Source organism: Rhinatrema bivittatum, chromosome 11 (assembly GCF_901001135.1).
Source record: "Rhinatrema bivittatum chromosome 11, aRhiBiv1.1, whole genome shotgun sequence".
Taxonomy (NCBI): domain Eukaryota; kingdom Metazoa; phylum Chordata; class Amphibia; order Gymnophiona; family Rhinatrematidae; genus Rhinatrema; species Rhinatrema bivittatum.
The window spans coordinates 22,610,630-22,629,769 of NC_042625.1; the positions used below are offsets into that span (position 1 = coordinate 22,610,630).

Here is a 19,140-nt window from a genome sequence, read left to right on the forward strand (position 1 = left end):
CCTTAAAATTTTAGCAAGATCTCTAGGGACAAAAACCATTATTCCTGCATTGATAAATCTGGATCAAACTGACTTTATCAATACGCCTTTTGCATTTATCATTGCCTTTCAATTCTGAAATTGGGGCTGATCCAAAAACTTACTGTCATGGTCTGCATTCTGTCATGCAGAGGACTTGGGTTTGATTCCCAGGCCAGGGGATGCTGCGGAGGCATTGTTCACAGCCCCTGGGAGCAGGAAGGGAGTATCAGTCATTGCTCAACAGTGATATCTAATGGCTGCATTTAGCACCCATGTTAGCTGGATTCTGAAGGGAGCCACGGTTTGTGTCCCCTGGCCAAGGACTGTTGCTGCAGTAGCAGCGCTGAGTTGAGAGGGAAAACCCCAGGTAGTTGCAAATGAAGCTTTGTGGCACTGGTTTTGTTTGAGCTGGATGATGTGCTTCACGAATGTCGGTGAATAAAAGTTAATAAAAGGATCCTATATAAAGTACTCACCGTAATTCATAAATCCATTCACAATATCTCTCCTCTTCAATTATGTAACCAACTACGCCCTCACTCCTCCTCTAGACCCATCAGAGGAGCATATAAAGGCACACTCTATGTACCTTCAACAAAATCCTCGCATCATAAACGTGCCATATCTACAGCAGGCCCCATTCAATGGAATGCGCTCCCACCAGACATTCGGCTTGAGTTCTGCCACTCTTCATTCAAAAAAAAACTTAAAACCTGGCTCTTTAGCCAAGCTTTTCCCGGACCATGATCATCATTTTTTCCCCTCCAACCAGCAAGAACATATCTTCTTCACAAACCCCCATTTTCCATACCACTACCTACTTCGGTATCTAATCTCTTGCTGCAGGACACTTGAGACTTTCTCACTTATACGTTATAATTTTTATGCTCAATAAGACCTGTCAACTTAATTGTTTAAGTCTTTTTTTTTTTTTTTTTCTCCTTTATCTTTTGGTCATCAATGTTACAACGTTATTGTTAAATTTTGAACTTATGTACACTGTTCCAAGTTTCATAACCTTGTTCTATGTAATGCCTTTTGGCAATTTTCATGTTCTGTTTCAATGTAAACCGATGTGATCTTTATTTCATATAGGAACACCGGTATATAAAAATCTAAAAATAAATAAATAAATAATAAATAAATAAATAAATAAATAAATAAAATAAAGGAAGAAGAGGAAACTGCTGGGCCAAAAAAATAATTAAATTTGTTGATTTTGATACTTTCTAATGGTTTTCTCATTGCTTATGTGGGCATAACCATAAAATTCTTTGAAAGTTTCTGCCTGCAGTGAACATTTTTATTGTTAGTTTTGACATCTAACAATTTTGAAGGCATTTTTCATAAAATTTTGTAAAATTGTGCACAACAAGTTGGAATCCTTGATTGTGTCCTTTTTACAATTAAGATGTTCAAGTTCCCAAAACTCTTGAGCGCATAGATAAAAAATAACAAGCATCTTTTATTCTCCTAGAACAAGCAGGATGGTAGTCATCACATCATCCAATGGAGTCCGGCACGGAAAACTTTTGTCAAAGTTTCTAGAAGCTTTAACTAGCAGACTGAGCATGCCCAGCCTGTTACTATCCGCGCATCCATGCGAGATCCCCCTTCAGTCTCTTCTTTTCCACTATACAGTTGCCTCGTGGTCCGTGGAGCTCTTCCTTTTTCCACTTTTGCCTCAATATTCTCGAGTTTTTTTGTCAACTCCTCGTCGGGTCCCCCTTCTCAGTCGGTGCCGCTTTGGTACAGTAGGTTTTTCTCGGCCATTTTTTCCAACTTTGCGGTCGATTCCCGACTCCTCGCCTTAGGGTGTCCGTCAGTCATCAACTGCATGCTGGGTGTTTTTCATGGCATCAACCGGTTTTTGTCTGTGCCCCCAGTGCCCACAGACCATGTCCATCACAGATCCGCACGAGGTTTGCATCCTTTGCCTGGGGGCCTCGCATGACATCCGGAGGTGCCATCTGTGTGACCAGATGACACCCAAAGGGAGTCGGGCGTACCTCGACATAATGGAGAAACTTTTCGGGACCCCGAAGTCCTTCACACCTGCGTCGGTCCCTTCGATGCCGAGAGATTGTGGGGAGCAGTCCAACCTGCTTCCCCTCGCAGTCCCTCTAGCCAGTACCTCCAAGGATCGGGGAGAAGGAGATCAATCCTCGATGATCTCCCTGCTCTCCAGAACATCGGGATTGTTGGCTTCCTCAGCGCCAGGAAAAGACCGGGCCAAGCACCGGAAAAGATCCCGCAAGCATCGACACCTCGCCGCCATTGAAGCAGCACCGGCCATCGGAGGCCCCATCCTCTGGTGCCCCTGGTAGCCCGAGGCGTTCCCCACCAACACCGGTGCAGGGCACTGTGCCACCTCGGAGACCCGAGGAAGAGCCAGTGGAGCCTTTTCCCCTCCATCAGTCCTGGCCACCCCAGACTTTCAAGAGGAGTTGGACCACAGGGTGCAATCGGCAGTGCTCAAAGCGCTGCAAAGTGTTGAGCTACTGGTGGCACCAGCCCCCCATACCGTGGTGCCCGAGCCTCTGCCATTGATGTTGGCACTTCTGCTGGAGCGTCTGGACATCCTTCTGGGCACCCTACCGACGCAGCCAGTGCCCAAGGGGCCTTTGATGCCCCATCAGCCACCGATGTGTAATCTGTTCCAGTCCTGAACCTAACTCTTCTTGCTTCATGCTCATGTGGGACCCAGACCGCCCTTGTTTCCCTACAGCGCTGCAGTTGTGTTTTGCCCGTTGGCACCTTGTTAGGTCACTGTTGGTCTCTCTAGTTGAGTGGGGCAGTCTGGAGCTTTGTACTCACACACATGTGAGGACTACCATCTTGCTTGTCCTAGGAGAAAGTGCAGTTGCTTACCTGTAACAGATGCTCTCCTAGGACAGCAGGATGTTAGTCCTCAGGAATCCCGCCCTCCTCCCCACGATGTTGGGTTCACCTTCGGTTTGTTTTATTTTTTGCTCGTATTTTGCTATGTTACGAGACTGAAGGAGGACCTCACGTGGACGCATGGATAGTAGCAGGCTGGGCATGCTCAGTCTGCTGGTCAAAGCTTCTAGAAACTTTGACAAATTTTTCTATGCTGGACTCCATCGGATGATGTCACCCACATGTGAGGACTAACATCCTGCTGTCCTAGGGGAATACCTGTTACAGGGAAGCAACTGCGCTATCCTTTGAGTGCTTGGAAACATTCTTAATTATCTATTTCAGGATTTTAAATTCAAGAGAATATGTTTTTCTACTTACAGTGCAAGGCTGATGTGGCATGCCATGTTTTAATTGGTGCATTGCAGTTTATTTAATAAAGTTATTGGTGTGTGAAAACATCTAGCATGGAGATTTATTTTCTGTCTGTATGCTTGTTTTACTTAAAGTTTTTTTGTTCAAGGTTTAATGAAAAGACAGGAAGAGGAGATAAAGTTCAATTCATACATTGCTTCTGAAAAGCTTCCCAAGGAACTAGAAAGCAAGAAGAAGGCAATTAATTTCCTACAGAAAGTTGTCGCAGAGCCAGCAATGGGCCAGTCAGACCTCACTGAGCTAGAAGACAAGGTGTGTTAGTACCACAAGCCCTGCTGCCTTACAGCCTTTGCACCCCTGGGTTTTAGTTACTCTGTCCGCAAACAGCAGGTGTCTCTCTTTGCTGCATTATAGTAAGAGAGAAAACATGTATTTTTACCTAATATGCTTACCCTAATGTGCTAGAGCTGTTACTCTGTTTCCCTGGGATACTGAAAAGTGTTTGTCCACCAACCAGTGCCTGAGCTGCTCCCTTTATTAGGTGCTGGTCCAGAATTCAAAGCAGTTGTTTTTTGGAAGAGATGTTTTAGTCTGTTCCAACTCTTATTTTTTTCTTAACTTAGGAAAAAAATATTGTAAGTATTTGTGGCAGTATGCACTATTTGAAAAGTTGTACTTTTCTGCTTTAATAAATACCTGTGGATAATTTAGTGATCTAAAGCATTGAAAATAATTTTTAAAAATTCTTTTGAGTATTAATCCACTGTTGCAGTTACCCACCGATTACAACTGTTTACATTAATGCCTTACTATAAGTTCCAGGATATTTGGAAATAGGTTGTAGGGTAACTGATTAGATGGTTAAAAGACAGGATGGCCAACACTCCAGATTTGTGTTCAGTTAACAACATATTAGTAACCATAATTTAAAGTGCCACTTCAGCTTTTTTAGCTAAACTAAAATGCTCTCCTCAGGTTGATAGTACAAAAACATATAAACTCTTTTTAAGAAAAATGTATTTCTGAAGTACATTTCTAGTGTTCTGGCTGCCAACTGTCCTCAAGCCCCTTGTTGGACCAGTCAGGAAGCCTTCCCTAAGTGTGCATGCTCCTGATTGCTGCAAGGGAGTAAGGAAGATTTTTTTACCTCGCCTAAGACAAACTTGACAGCTTGAACCAGGCCTGCTTTTTGTCCCACTCTGTCTACAGAGCTGTAGTTCTGTTATCTCCTAAGATATAGAAACATAGAAATGATGGCAGAAAAGGACCAAATGGTCTGTCTAGTCTGCCCAGCAAGCTTATGGTAGTAACTGCTGGCCATACGAGCCACCTTTATAATTATCAGTTTCCCAGACTGTTAAAGTCAGGGCCCTTGTTGGTTGCTGTTTGAGTCCAATTCCCCATTACCTCTTGCCATTGAGGCAGAGAGCAATGTTGGAGTTGCATCAACAGCTTTAAGTCTTATTGGTTAAGGGTTGTAACCGCCGTATCAGAAAGTTAATCCCATGCTTATTTGTTTTCCCAGACTGTGCAATTCAATGTCCTTATTGGTTGCTGTCTGAATCTAATTCCCCTTTTCCTCTTTTCCCCCTGCTGTTGAAGCAGAAAGCAATGATGGAGTTGCATCTACAGCATAAAGGCTTACTGGTTAAGGGCATTAACCACCACACCAGCAAGTTACCCCCATACACTCTTTTTTTCATTCCCATCCTCTAGTCTTAAGGGATCCACAGTGTTTATCCCATGCCCCTTTGAAATCTTTTACTGTTTTTGTCTTCACCACCTCCTCTGGAAGGGCATTCCAGGGATCCACCACCCTTCCTGTGAAGAAATATTTCCTGACATTGGTTCTGAGTCATCCTCCCTGTAGTTTCATTTCATGACCCCTAGTTCTTCTAATTTCTTTCCAACGGAAACATTTGTTGATGATTGTGCATCATTCAAACCTTTCAGGTATCTGAAGGTTTGTATCATATCTCCCCTGCACTTCCTGTCCTCCAGGGTATACATATTTAGGATCTTCAGCCTCTCATAAGTCATTTAATGGAGACCCACCACCATTTTGGTTGCCCTTCTCTGGACCGCCTCCATCCTGTCTCTGAACCTTTTGAGATACAGGCTCCAGAACTGAACACAGTACTCCAGGTGAGGCCTCACCAAGGACCTGTACAAGGGGATTATCACCTCCTTTTTCTTACTGGTTATTCTTCTCTCAATGCAGCCCAGCATTCTTCTGACTTTTGCTATCGCCTTGTCATATTGCTTCACCATCTTCAGATCACTAGACACTATCACCCCAAAGTCTCTCTCTTGTTCCGTGCACAACAGCCCTTCACCCCCAACACATACAGCTCTTTTGGATTGCCACACCCCAGATGCATGACTCTGCACTTCTTGGCATTGAATCCCAGCTGCCATATCTACGACCACCGTTCAAGCTTTCTTAAATCACATTTCATTCTCTCTACTCCTTCCGGCATGTCCATTCTGTTGCAGATCTTAGTATCATCTGCAAATAGACAAACGTTGCCTTCTATCCCTTCCGCAATGTCGCTCACAAAGATATTGAACAGAACCGATCCCAACACCGACTCCTTTGGCACTCCATTAAACACAGTTTTCTCTTCAGAGCAGGTTTCATTTACCATCGCACGCTGTCTCCTGTCAGTCAACCAGGTTGAAATCCAGACCACAACCTTGGTGCTCACTCCCAAGCTTCTCATTTTATTCACAAGTCTTCTATGTGGGACCGTATCAAAAGCTTTACTAAAATCCAAGTAAATCACATCGAGCTCTATTCCTTGATCCAATCCTCTAGTCACCCAATCAAAAAAATCAATCAGATTTGTCTGACAGGACCTTCCTCTGGTGAATTCATGCTGTCTTGGATCGAGCAACCCACTGGATTGTAGATAGTTCGCTATCCTTTCCTTCAGCAGAGTCTCCATTAATTTTCCCACCACTGAGGTGAGGCTAAACGGCCTGTAGTTACCAGCCTCCTCTCTGCTCCCACTCTTGTGAAGCAAGACCACCATCGCTCTTCTCCAATCACTCGGCACCACTCCCGTTTCCAAGGATTTATTGAACAGGTCACACAGCGGACCTGCCAGCACATCTCTGAGTTCTCTCAGTATCCTGAGATGAACCTTATTAGGTCCCATGGCTTTGTCCACTTTCAGCTTTCCTAGCTCTTCCCATACGTTCTCTTCTGTAAACAGAGTTTCATCTACTCCACCCTCCCTCCAATATCTTGTTAACTATTGACAGTTCTTCTCCAAGGTCATCTTTAGTGAATACTGAACAGAAGTACTTGTTTAATATTTCTGCCATTTCTTCGTCTCTCTCCACACATTGATCCTGATCACATTTCAGTTTCACTATACCTCTTTGGACCTTTCTCCTTTCTCTGATGTATCTGAAGAATGTTTTGTCACCTCGCTTTAGCTCTTTGGCAATCCTTTCTTCTGCCTGACTTTTTGCTTTCTTGATTACTTTCTTCATCTCCCTAAGTTTTACCAGATATTCTTCCCTGTGTTCTTCTTTTTGGGATTCTTTATAATTCTTGAATGCTGCTTTTTTAAAGCAATCCATACAGAAGAACCAAGACTGGATGAGCCTGTCAGGTGGCAGTTGTAGAAGGGATACAGAGCTCTTAGAGAGCATGAACATCCACCTGTGGTAAAGAAAATGAACCCCTGCCCAATTATTTTCTCCTGTAGCGTGTTGCTGAAGAATACAGAAACTTTTCTAACTTTTGGATCCACTAAGTTGAAACCATCTTAATACAGTTTTTTAAAGATTACGTTTACTATAGTTAGTTAGAATTGTTACAGCTCATAAAAGCAAGGGTTGTTGCCAAATTGGACTGTTCAGAATAAAAAGTTCAAAATAGTTTGGTATTATTCTAATAAATGCTCTCAAAAATCCATCAGCAGGGAAAATCAATCTCACAAAATTTCAAACCTAGAAATCCTCCTCATGTACTATTTTCAATGAATATCAACAACACATGGACAGTCATGTTATACCCTAAAGGCCCATCATACCAGGCTTTTAGGCTAATGTATATTATGCCTTTCTAATGCCAAAAATATAATCATCAGCCTACTTATATGGTTTGAAAATTGCATTTAAAACATATCTTCATGAATCACAGTGTTCCCATACTTCCCTGACATCCCCTTTTGACATGGGACTGTTTAACATTTGGTAGACAATCTCAACATGCATTTTAGGATGCATTTCAAAATGCTGTGCAGCTAATCCAGCCATTTGATTTATTTAGATTGTTAATCAGTTGTAGTTTTGAATATGCAGAATAAGGCAGTAAATACTGCCATGATTTAAATGTTGAGCAGCTTATGTAATTTTTTTTTTTTTTTACAAGTGGAAAATATATAATTTTTAAACCGCAATCATTTAATTTTCTTAATTCCATGTTTCCTGTTGCAGATACAGGAAGCCAACACACAAATTAACCAGCTGATTGAAAAACGAATGATGAGAAGTGACCCTCTGGATGTTAAGCTTTCACTTTTCCGCCAGCAGGTAAGAAAGGGCACACTAAATGACAGATAATGTGATGCATGCAGGTTTATTAATGTGCGCATAATCTCATGGAAAACAGGCTGGTAGATAACCGCATTAGATAAAAAGAAATCCCATATTATTTTATAGATGCAGTCGGGAAAGCAAATCCTTTTTATCTACACAGGCATCCATAATTGCTCGAAAGAAGGAAGCGAAAGCAGATGAGCTGCAAGAGGCAAAGGAAGATATCACAAACTTGGAAAAAGAAATGGCACTAAAAGCAAGTCAGACACGGGAATTTGATGGCACCGAGGTCTTAAAGGGAGATGAGGTAAGAGACAGCACTTGAAGCTTGTGAATGGGAGAGGATAAATAATACCACTTGCTGCTATTCATTTTATTTTCTGTTTTCATTTAAGCAAACAGTTATTATGGGGTTTTTTCTATATTAAGGTACATACATCTTTAGATGGTAATGTCATTATACAATTCGAGGTTTGAACTTTGGTGTTGATCCATTGATTTCTTATGATCATTTTTTTGGTAGACTGGAAGGATCATTGTTACATTCGAGATATAATTGCCTGAACTTTTGCAGATTGCTTTTACCCTTTTTTTTTGTATCAGTAGAAATTAGTGCCCAAACATGACTAGAGTAGATTTATGACCGTGACATGATGCCATTTTTTTTTTGATTGAACAAACTGTATGCATTTCATATAGTATAGTAACCTAGAAACATAGTGATGACAGCTGATAAAAACCAAATGGTCCATCCAGTCTGCCCAGCAAGTTGCTCATGGTAAGTAATTTCCGTTCTGTGCAGGTTACCCCCGTGCCTTATATTAAGGGTAGTAACTGCCGCTCTATGCAGGTTAACTCCATGTTTCTGTTAAGGGTAGGAACTGATGCTCTGTGCAGGTTATCCCTGTAATTCTATTAAGGGTAATAACTGCTTCTCCATACAGGTTGCCCCCGTGTTTCTGTTAAGGGTAGTAACTGCCACTCAGTGCAAGTTACCCCATGCCCCCTTTTTTCATATCCCTCATCTAGCATTTAGGAATCCGCAGTGTCTATCCCATGCCCTTTTGAAGTGATTTTTTGTTTTCATCCTTATCTCTTCTGGGAGGGCATTCCAGGCATCCACTACCCTCCCTGTGAAGAAATATTTCCTGATGTTAGTTGAGTCCAACCCCCCTGGAATTTCATTTTGTGACACTTAGTGCTACTGTTTCCAATGGAAAAGGTTTGAAGTTTGTGCATCAATACTACCTTTCAGCTATCTGAAGGTCTGTATCATATCTCCCCTGCACCACCTCTCCTCTAGGGTATACATATTTAGGTCCTTCAGCCTCTCCTCATAAGTTTTCCAATATAGACCCCACAAAATGTTGCTCACTTTTCTCTGAACCGCTTCCATCCTGTCTCCATGTCTTTTGAGATATGGTCTCCAGAACTGAACATAGTACTCCACGTGAGGCTTCACCAAAGGCTTGTGTAGGGGCATTGTCACCTCCTTTTTCTTACTCGTTATTACTTTTTCTGTGCAGCCCAGCATCCTTCTGGCTTTAGCAGTCACCTTATCACATTGCTTTGCTGCCTTCAGATCTCCAGTCACTATTACCTCAAGGTCCCTCTCTTAGTCTGAGCATATCAATTTTTGCACCCCCCCCCCCCCCCCATTGTATACAGCTCTTCTGGATTACTGCACCCTAAATGCATGACTCGGCACTTCTTGGCATTGAATCCCAGTTGCCAAGTCTTTGACCATGCTTAAAGCTTTCTTAGATCATTTTTCATTCGCTCTACTCCCTCGGGTATGTCCACTGTGTTGCAGATCTTAGTGAACCATGTGGTTCAAAGGGTGACACTTGGGTCTGGCAGGGAAGGAGGAGAAGGAGGTGCTGCAAGGCTGCCCGTCTCTTCCTGTTTAACTTAATGAGTGGGGGAGGGGGGGGACACAGAAGAAGTGACAATGATTGCGGAGGGAGAGGGAGAAATGGAGTGATGTGGAGATGGGGGAGAAATGAAGTGACTTGGGGATCATGGGGTGGAATGAAGTGAACCTATCAGGAAAGGACAGTGAACTGGGGATGAGGGGAGGGAGGAACACAGACAGAGAACAAGAGATGGGATAGGGAGGGCGGGAGTGAAACTGGAAATGCAGATGGAGTGAGGGTCAGAGTGAATGAAGGATAGAGGAAAAGGGAGTGAGTAAACTGACTGGGGGAAGGGAGGGACAGAGTGAAATGGTATTGGAGGAAGAAAGGGAATGAACTAATCGGGGTGAGAGACAGAGTGAATTGGGAATTATGGGGAGGGAGGGATGGAATGGGGGCAGGAGTGAACCAGGGTTTGGGGGAGGGAGGGAACTAGAATAAATGAGGTAATCCGGTTGGGGGAGGAAGTAAAAGATTGAGGGATCAAAGGGGTTTTGGAAGGGTGAATAAGGGAAAGAGGGGGATGTGGCTTCCTTTCTTCTCCACTCCATCCCAATCTTTCCCACTTCCTTAATCCTCCCCCATCCCCAGTACTCCCTTGCTTCCCACTTCCCATCCCTGTTCTTTATTCCTCCATTCCAACTCCTGACCCCTCTTCTCTCTCACCTTTCCTCCCATTCTCTTTCCTTATCTTCCCTGAATCCCTTTCTTTCTGTCCTCCTCCATCCATTATCTCCCTACCTCTCCTGCCTAAGATTCCTTCTTCATTTCCCTCCTTTGCATTCTCCAAACAAATTATTTGGACACACAAATGTCAGAAAACAACTTTATTTTTAGAAAACAAAATCAGAAAGCAGAGTTGCTTACCTGTAACAGGTGTTTTCCCGAGGACAGCAAAATGTTAGTCCTCAGACATGGGTGACATCAGCAGATGGAGCCCTGACACAGTTTTTAGAACTTTGATTTGCACACTGAGCATGCCCAGCATGCCCTATACCACGTGTCCACGTGGGGTCTCTCTCCAGTCTTTTAACATAGAATTATATATAAATGAAAATTATATACTGTGTACAATTCTAGTCGCCACATCTAAAAAAAGATATAGTTGCAATGGAGAAGGTACAGAGAAGGGCAACCAAAATGATAAAAGGGAATGGAATGGCTGCCCTATGAGGAAAGACTAAAGAGGTTAGGACTGTTCAGCTTGGAGAAGAGAAGGCTGAGGGGGGATATGATAGAGGTGTTTAAAATCATGAGAGGTCTAGAACGGGTAAATGTGAATCAGTTATTTTTTTTTTTGTAATTTAAATTTTTATTGACAACACAAGTTAGAATGTGACAGTCAGAACAGCTATAGCATACCATCAAACAATGTAATCCTTTCATAGGGGCAAGGGTGTCTGAGGCTGGTTCGCTGTCTGACCTGTACAGGGAGCTGAACCAAGGTATCTTCCTGTTGCAAGGGATGCGAAGAGATCCATGTCTGGCCTTCCCCAGAGGCAGAATATCCGATTCACCACTCCCTGGTCCAGGGACCACTTGTGGCATTTGAAGACATGACTCAGTCTGTCCGCTACCATATTTTCCATCCCGGCCAGGTACATAGCCCTGAGTACCATCCAGTAGGACAGGGCCCATGACTAAAAGAACATAAGATATGCCATACTGGGTCAGACCAAGGGTCCATCAAGCCCAGTATCCTGTTTCCAACAGTGGCCAATCCAAGTCACAAGTACTTGGCAAGTACCCAAACATTAAATAGATCTCAATCTACTATTGCTTATTAATTAATAGCAGTTTATGGATTTTTCTTCTAGGAACGTATCCAAACCTTTTTTAAACCCCTTTAAACTAACTGCTGTAATCACATCCTCTGGCAATGAATTCCAGAGCTTAATTATGTGCTGAGTGAAAAATAATTTTCTTTGATTTGTTTTAAATGAGCTATTTGCTAACTTCATGAAGTGCCCCTAGTCCTTCAGTTATCTGAGAGAGTAAATAACCAACTTATATTAACCTGTTCAAGACCTTTGATGATTTTGTAGACCTCTATGATATCCCCCTTCAGTCATCTCTTCTCCAAACTGAACAGCCCTTCTTCATAGGGGAGCCGTTCCATGCCCCTTATTATTTTGGTCACCCTTCTCTGCAATTTCTCCAGTGCAACTATATCTTTTTTGAGATTTGGCGACCAGAATTGTACAAAGTATTCAAGGTGTGGTCTCACCATGGAGCGATACAGAGGCATTATGATATCCACTGCCTACTAGGGCTTAGGGGCTCTCTGCAGCCGAGCCCTGATGCTGTTGATGGGAACGAGGGGGCAGAGGATAGTTCTTCCTCTGGCAAAAGAAAGACTCTCAATCCCAATCTCACCAACCTCCTAGTAGTGGAGGACAGGTCCAGAGTGCTGGCAGAGAGCTGTTGGAGGGTTTCATGGTGGTCCCAGAGCTGGGACACAGTGTCTCTCACCCTATCTCTGAAGAGATTCTCCCCAGTACAGAGCTTGTTAGCGAGTTGTTCCTGTACCTCCAGCTGGAGATAAAAGGCCCGCAGCTATACCATTCTGTGGGCACCGATTCCTGCTGCAGAGACCCTTGATGCAGTCTCAAAAACATCATCAGTCGCTCGCACCTCGTGTTTTCTGCACTCAGGGCCCTTATGCACCAGTAACATGAAGGTGTCCTGCTACAGTTGAAGCAGCTGCTCGGCTACCTTCTGCACCTACTTACAGATGTCCTCCAAGTACTGGCTCATGTAGAGCTTATAGGAAGCTATGCAGGCAATGAGCATGGCCCCCTGAAACATTTTTCCTTCCAAGAGCGTCCATTACTCTGTGGTCCTTTGTTGGGGTGCCGAGGAATGGGTATGAGAATGTTTGGCTCTCTTGAGAGTGGATTCAACCACCATCAACTAGTGGGGAGCTGAAGCTTATCAAATCTGGCAGCCTTCAGGATGAGGTAAACACAGTCAGCCACCTTGTTAATGGTAGGCACTGTGAAGGAGTGTTCCCAAAACCTCAGCAGCAACTCCTTAAGGATATCATGTACCAGGACCATCACAATCTCCTTAGGAGGCTCCATGAACTGGAGGATCCCAAGCCTTTTGTGCCTGGCATCCTTCTCCGTCAATTGCTGGAGTGGGATGGCTTCTGCCATCACCCTCACAAACTTTGCGAAGGTTAAGTCCTCAGGCGGAGATTTTCTTCGCTCTTCTGGAGGAGAAGGGTCTGATGGGAGACTGTCAGAGCTTTCAGAGGAGGACTCCGAGGTATCAATTCCCAGGGGTTATAGGGACCCAAATCCTCACTGTGAGCAACAGAGGATGGGGGCCCTAGGCGCTCAGTCTTCATCCAGAGGTTGAAGCTGTACAGGAAGGCTACATTCTTCAGTGTCTCTTCCGGCCTGGATGGAGCTTCCTCCTCCAAGGAAACGGCAATAACCATCGTATCAGTAGAGGGAGGCTGCAGTGCCCCGACAGGCACTGATACCATCCCGGGAACAGATGCCAACTGGATCGGTAATGCCCCGATGAGCACATTGAGCTTCTCTAGCAGAGGTTCCAGAATGGACGGTACTCGCTCTGGTGCTGTCTATGCCACTAGACCGATGCCTTGCATCTCCCATTCCATCACCAGCTGGACTCGCTGCTCCAGCTCCTTTTCGAATGTTGCCAATGCCTACACCAAATGGGAGGAAGGAGGAGTGGCCAGATCCTCTTTGGGCCTGCGAGGCGGATTGGTGACTGGCATGAGGACCGGTGGTATCCATTGAGGTCCCCCAGCACAAATGGAGGACTGGCTCTCCTCACCATAGGGTTGTTTCAGGGCATCGCGGCATGAGCCGGTGTATCCCCAGCACTGTGCATCAATGGGGACCAGTGCCTATGCTTCTTCGGCTTCCCTCGATGCTCAGCTTGATCCTTCCCTGGTGCAAAAGGCCAATGACGAGGAACCCGATGTCCTCGGCCTGGAGGAGATCAGTGGTCTGTTTCTGGCACCCCTATCTGCCGACGGAACAAACAGTCCTGCCGATGTCAATGGCGAGGAGTCCATCTGTGCGGTTCCGAGGTCCATCGATGCCCCCGATGCCAACTGCTTGATCTTCCTTGCCTGAAGAGCTGATCCATCTTATCAAGCCGAAGACATCCCTTCGGGGTCATTTGTGTGCATAAGCGGCAACCCCAGAAGTCATGCGATGCCCCCAGGCAGAGAACACATGTCTTGTGAGGGTCCTTAATGGACATGGTCCTTTTGCACCGAGGGCATCGCCAAAAACTGGACGAGGCCATGACTGGACGAAATAAAAGGGATGCAAAATCATAAAATCAAAATCGATAGTGACCGGCATCAAAGACCGGCAGGCATCGAGACACCGCAGCCACGGGGGAATCAACCACAAAAGGAAACTTACTAGAAGCATTGATAACCCTGACTAGGGACACTATGAGAAAGCACCAAGAGGGACCTAGCATCGAACACAGCGAAGAAAACCCATGAAAAATGCAAGAAAAAGAGAAATGTTTTCCACATGGCTAAAATGCTAAAGTGAGCTCACTCACAGCACGATGCTTTAAAGCTCAGTGGAAAAGGAAAGACTGGAGAGGGACCTTGTGTGGACACATGGTATAGGGCATGCTGGGCATGCCCAGTGTGCCAAGTCAAAGTTCTAGAAACTTTGACTTAAGTTTTCTGTGTCGGGGCTCAATCTGAATGTGTCATCTGTGTGTGAGGACTACCATCCTGCCTGTCCTCAGAGAATTTGCCAACTCTTGCTGCAGAATCTTGAAAATTCTGCCACTGGAAACTGGGTCTCTGCTTTTAAGCATAGGGAATCATTTTACAGAAACAGTTGAAACATATTTTTTTGGCTAAATTGATTTTCCACTGCAGATATTGTATTCCTTCTTTCTCTGAATATATTTCACTCTGCAGCAGAAGATTACAATTCAGGTCTCACACAGCTGATATCCAACTGCTGTCTTCCTATTTATTCTGTTGTCATTGATCTGACCTTGATAGTGGACAGTGTATTTCTAAAGCCACACATGGGCCAGCCTGCATAGAGTACATTGAGTCATTTCCCGGTTTGTTCTTACGTCTGGAGCACAGCAAGATAGAAAATACCCTCTGGTGCAGATAGTGCGAAGGATGGCTGTTGAAAGGGATCGTTTTTATAGGGCATTCTGTCCTGAGCGCTATTAATAGAGCATACAGATACTCTGAGGACTCTGGTTTTGTGGTCACATCAGTCTTGCAGATTTATTCCTCAAATGTTTTATGTTTCAGTAGAGTGCAGTTAGTTTGAAATGCCCCTATCAGAATAAAAAATATACTTCTGCAACAAAACGAAGGTTTCTTTCTGGTGACTTTTCTGAATATTATGAATGTCTCCTGCTTTCTTTGCTTTGTTTTGTGTTTAAACATACTGAATCCTTTATCTCGAATATCCTTAACTTAAAAAGTAATTTGATGAGGTTTATTGCAATATCTTGAGGCACTGAAATCCACGATTCTTGGGCTTCCTTCTCATGTTAATGCATGTGGATACAAAAGATGTAGCTGATATTTTGTTCTCTTTGGTATGTTCCTCTGCAAAAAAAAAAAAAAGGATTTCAAGTATGAGCTGGATAAGGTAACAATCTGGTAAGAGAAATGTAATGTGTGCCATAGTGTATTCTGATTTGAGAAGTTTTCCTCACAAAGTTTTGATGGAAACCAAATCAATACATTTAAAAGCAGCAGACAAGCAAAATCAATTTTTGGGATAATTTGGTTGGTGATTTAAAATAAGCAGAATCATTATGATTCTTTATATTCTGATTTTTATTTAGTTTCTGAAGAGAAATAGTCCCTGTATATTGTGTTCACCCATAGACTGTTCGACTCCTGGATTTGTTAATACGGTCTTTTCACACTACTCCAGATCTGAATTTGGAATAGTTTCCACTTTATATTCAGACTTAATTCTGGACCTGACTATAAGACTCCATTCATGTACATTAAATCCATGATTAGTAACTCTTGGAATAACTAATCCAGGAGTGAAACTGCCTCTCGGAGAAGGTGCAGTTAATGCATTATTAATTCATGCTCACACCCAGTGTGATTGCAAACAGGAAATGAGTGTAGCCCAGAGCTGCACTTTGATCAGAATGAATGGTGTGTAGAAAAGCAGTATAAGTATTCCCTTGCAAGTGCCTGATAACACATCAGAAGAATAAATTCATTTTTCAAGATCCTACTCATTTGGAGACATTTTTCTTAGACAAGGGGGTTCGATAGGAAGTTTGTGATTAAGACTCCTAGTTAAGAAGAATTACTGGTATTAAATACATATTTTATCTCCATTTAGTGTATTTAGATTGTTTAGTTTCTGTTTTGGAGTTCTCCTTGTAAGCTTCCCAGTCTTATAATGGGGATTAGATTATTGGATTGAATCCTATAGGTATTATGGATTTATGTTTTCTTCTATTTCAATATGTATGCTTTTTTTAACTTCATCGATGTATGTTGTTAAATTCAATAAAAATATTAATTATAAAAAAGCAGTATAAGTAAATCTGGCACTTCTGTACTGACTCCTGTAAATTCCTAGCAGTTTACTGATGCATGCAGAGCCTAACCAGCTGAAACTCAGACTCTGAGGAAGATTGTTAAAAACACAGGCCTGTGACCGTAATAAAAGTTACAACACTCCTTAGTACTAAAAATTTTAGGGCCTGATTTTAAAAAGCATTTACATGCTAAAAATTGGGTTTTACATGTGTAAATGCACTTTCCCTGTACGTATCTGGATCAAGCCAGACTCCTGGGTTTATGCATCCCTGCCAGCAGATGGAGACGGAGAAAGTTTCACTGACCCTGCTTGATAAACCCTAGTGTCACCTGCAGTTCCTCAGTATTTCTCTTTCTGCAGCAGATGGTAGATGGTGCTAAACCAGCAGTTCTGTGATTTGGGCAGTTTTAGTTTTTGAGCCTTCCTTCCGGGGGTCTTTTTTGCTTTTTGGAATCCTAAGGGGTTCTACCCTGACCTGTAGAGGTGGGCGAGCCGGGGGTCGAGGACCTCTTTGTGTGCTCGACCTGTGCACCCGTGGGGTGTAAATCTGGTGGTCCAGATTCCTCCCCATCACGAGGCCGCTCTGGTGGCTTTAGGCTCTGATACCCCTTTTTTTCTCTAAAAGAGGCACTATTCTTTTATATTTCAGGTCTAGGCTGGTGCCTCCATAATAAAGTTTTTGTTTAAAAAAAAAGCCAGAAGCAGAAGTTTTGAGCACAGGCAAGTCTTGCTGTGCGAGTGGCTGCTTCTTCCTTTCAGGCTTCGGTGTGGGGAGGTCTGATTTCGGAGTAAGATAGGTTTATTTTTGGCACAGGCAGTCCCCCCTCTCTGGTGAAATGACCTGCGGGTCGGCATGCTGGGCCTGTAGCTCTGCTCGTGCGCGGCTCAGTCGGCAGGGCCTTTGTGCGGGGTGCTCTGATGGCAGGGAGGGCTCGTCGCGGCTATTTTGTTTTCTTCATCGGCAGTTCTTGCACCGCGGCGGGGGAGAGGGATGCACCCCCACACCTGTCCCCAGCCTGTTTCGACTCAGGCTTCAATCGGGGGTGGGGTGAGGAGGAAGAGGTAAGCCATAGGTTGCTGGTTCCCAGCCCCCTGCAGGGGGGAGGTGCAGACCTATTGAGCCTTTTTCTCTGGATTTTGTCCTGCTGCTGCATGATGCCTGTCTGCCAGGCTGAAAGCCCTTTGGGGGTCCCCAGGCAGCATGGCTCCAGGCTCAGTCGAACCTCCCAGGTCCAGCAGCTGCTCGGTCGTCCTCCCTTCTTTGGGTACCAGTCAGGAGGAGTCAGTCATTATGCCCGAGGTTCCTGGGGACCCCAGGGAGAACCCTGATCAGGATGTCCCAGTTGACCCTGTGGATCCGGGGACCAGAGGACCAAACCCAGGGGACAGTTTGCTCTCCTCAGTCTCTGAGGGGGATGACCCGAAAGTGGTTCACCTTTTTCGGAAGGACAAAATAGAGACTTTATTGCCTTTGACCTACCAGGTCCTGAGGGTTAAAATCCCTCAGCAGGAGTCCGATTTGGAGGGGGCTGATCCCGTTTTGGATGTTATGTGCTCCTACAGCTTTTCCATACCACATATCAGTGAAGAAATTGGTGGAGGTGGAATGGAGTTGTCCTGATTCCGGTCTCAAGGTGGGGAGGACCATGTCAATGATTTATCCAGTGCTGTAGCATGCATTGGAACTTTTTGCTCTCCCTAAGGTGGATGCTGCGGTTTCCACGGTCACCAAGCAAACGAATATCCTGGTGATAGGTTCTGTGGCTTTGAAAGACGTTCAGGATTGCAAATTGGAGATCCATCTCAAGCGGCTTTTTGAAGTCTCGACCTTGGGCTTGAGAGCTGCTATTTGTTCTAGTTTTATGCAGCATGCATGCCTCTGCTGGGTGCAACAGTTGCAGGAGAGCCTGCCCAAGTCGGAGGAGGACGCAGACAAGGCTGAACGGATTGAGGCAGCCGTGGCTTATGGGGCAGATGCGCTTTATGATTAGGTGCATACTTCCTCTAGGGTAATGGCTTCAGTTGTGGCGGCCAGAAGATTACTTTGGTTGCGTAACTGGGCCGCGCATGTCTCCTCTAAAGTGCAGTTAGATTTGCTTCCCTTCAAAGGTCACCTCTGATTTGGGGAGGATCTTGAGCAGCTAATGCAGTCTCTTGGAGAGAATAAGGCCCTCCGGTTTCCCAATGATAAGCCTAAGGCCAAAAGATTTTTTCAGGTGCGGTTTCAGTTTCGCTTTGATAGGAGATCTAGACTTGAGGACCACACCCAGTTCTCAGAGACAGTTCTCTCCTTGTTGTCAGTCCTGGGGGGCAGCCCTTTCGGGGTGCCCGGAACCCATTCTGAAGAGCCGCTGGAGGGTCTATGGTCAGAGGTAAGTCCTCGCAATGAGGCGAAGCTGGTCCACTCTGTCATTCCTAATATAGGAGGTCGCCTGACTCAGTTCTATGACGAGTGGACCAGTGTTAACACTGGACCAGTGGGTTCTCATGGGGTCAGAGACGGCTATGCTTTAGAATTTGCTCAGCCCATTCACGAACTGTTTCTAATTTCCCTCTGCAGTCCCATGAGCAAGCATTCAGCGGTATGGGAGACCCTAGATCGTCTCCAGCGCATTGGGGCAATAATTCCAGTTCACTCGGTGGAAGTTCGCAAGGGAAGATATTCCATCTATTTTGTGGTCCCAAAGAAGGAGGGCACGTTTTGTCAGATTCTCGATTTTGAAAAAGGTAAATGCAGCGCTTAAGGTGCCGTGCTTCTGGATGGAGACCTTGCGGTCAGTGATAGCAGCGGTTCTCAAGGGAGAGTTTCTGGCTTTGCTGGATCTCACAGAGGCCTA

The 19,140-nt window shown here is 44.5% G+C and overlaps 1 protein-coding gene across 4 annotated transcripts in view; it reads left to right on the forward strand.

Annotated features, from left to right (window-relative positions):
• IFT81 (intraflagellar transport 81) overlaps positions 1-19,140 on the forward strand; it is a 140,912-nt gene that overhangs the window by 72,530 nt on the left and 49,242 nt on the right. For all 4 annotated transcript variants that reach the window (XM_029620126.1, XM_029620125.1, XM_029620128.1 and 1 more), the window contains 3 exons: positions 3,425-3,588; positions 7,729-7,824; positions 7,991-8,137. In XM_029620126.1, coding sequence (XP_029475986.1) covers positions 3,425-3,588; positions 7,729-7,824; positions 7,991-8,137 — 407 coding nt within the window. The remainder of the gene's footprint in view (positions 1-3,424; positions 3,589-7,728; positions 7,825-7,990; positions 8,138-19,140) is intronic.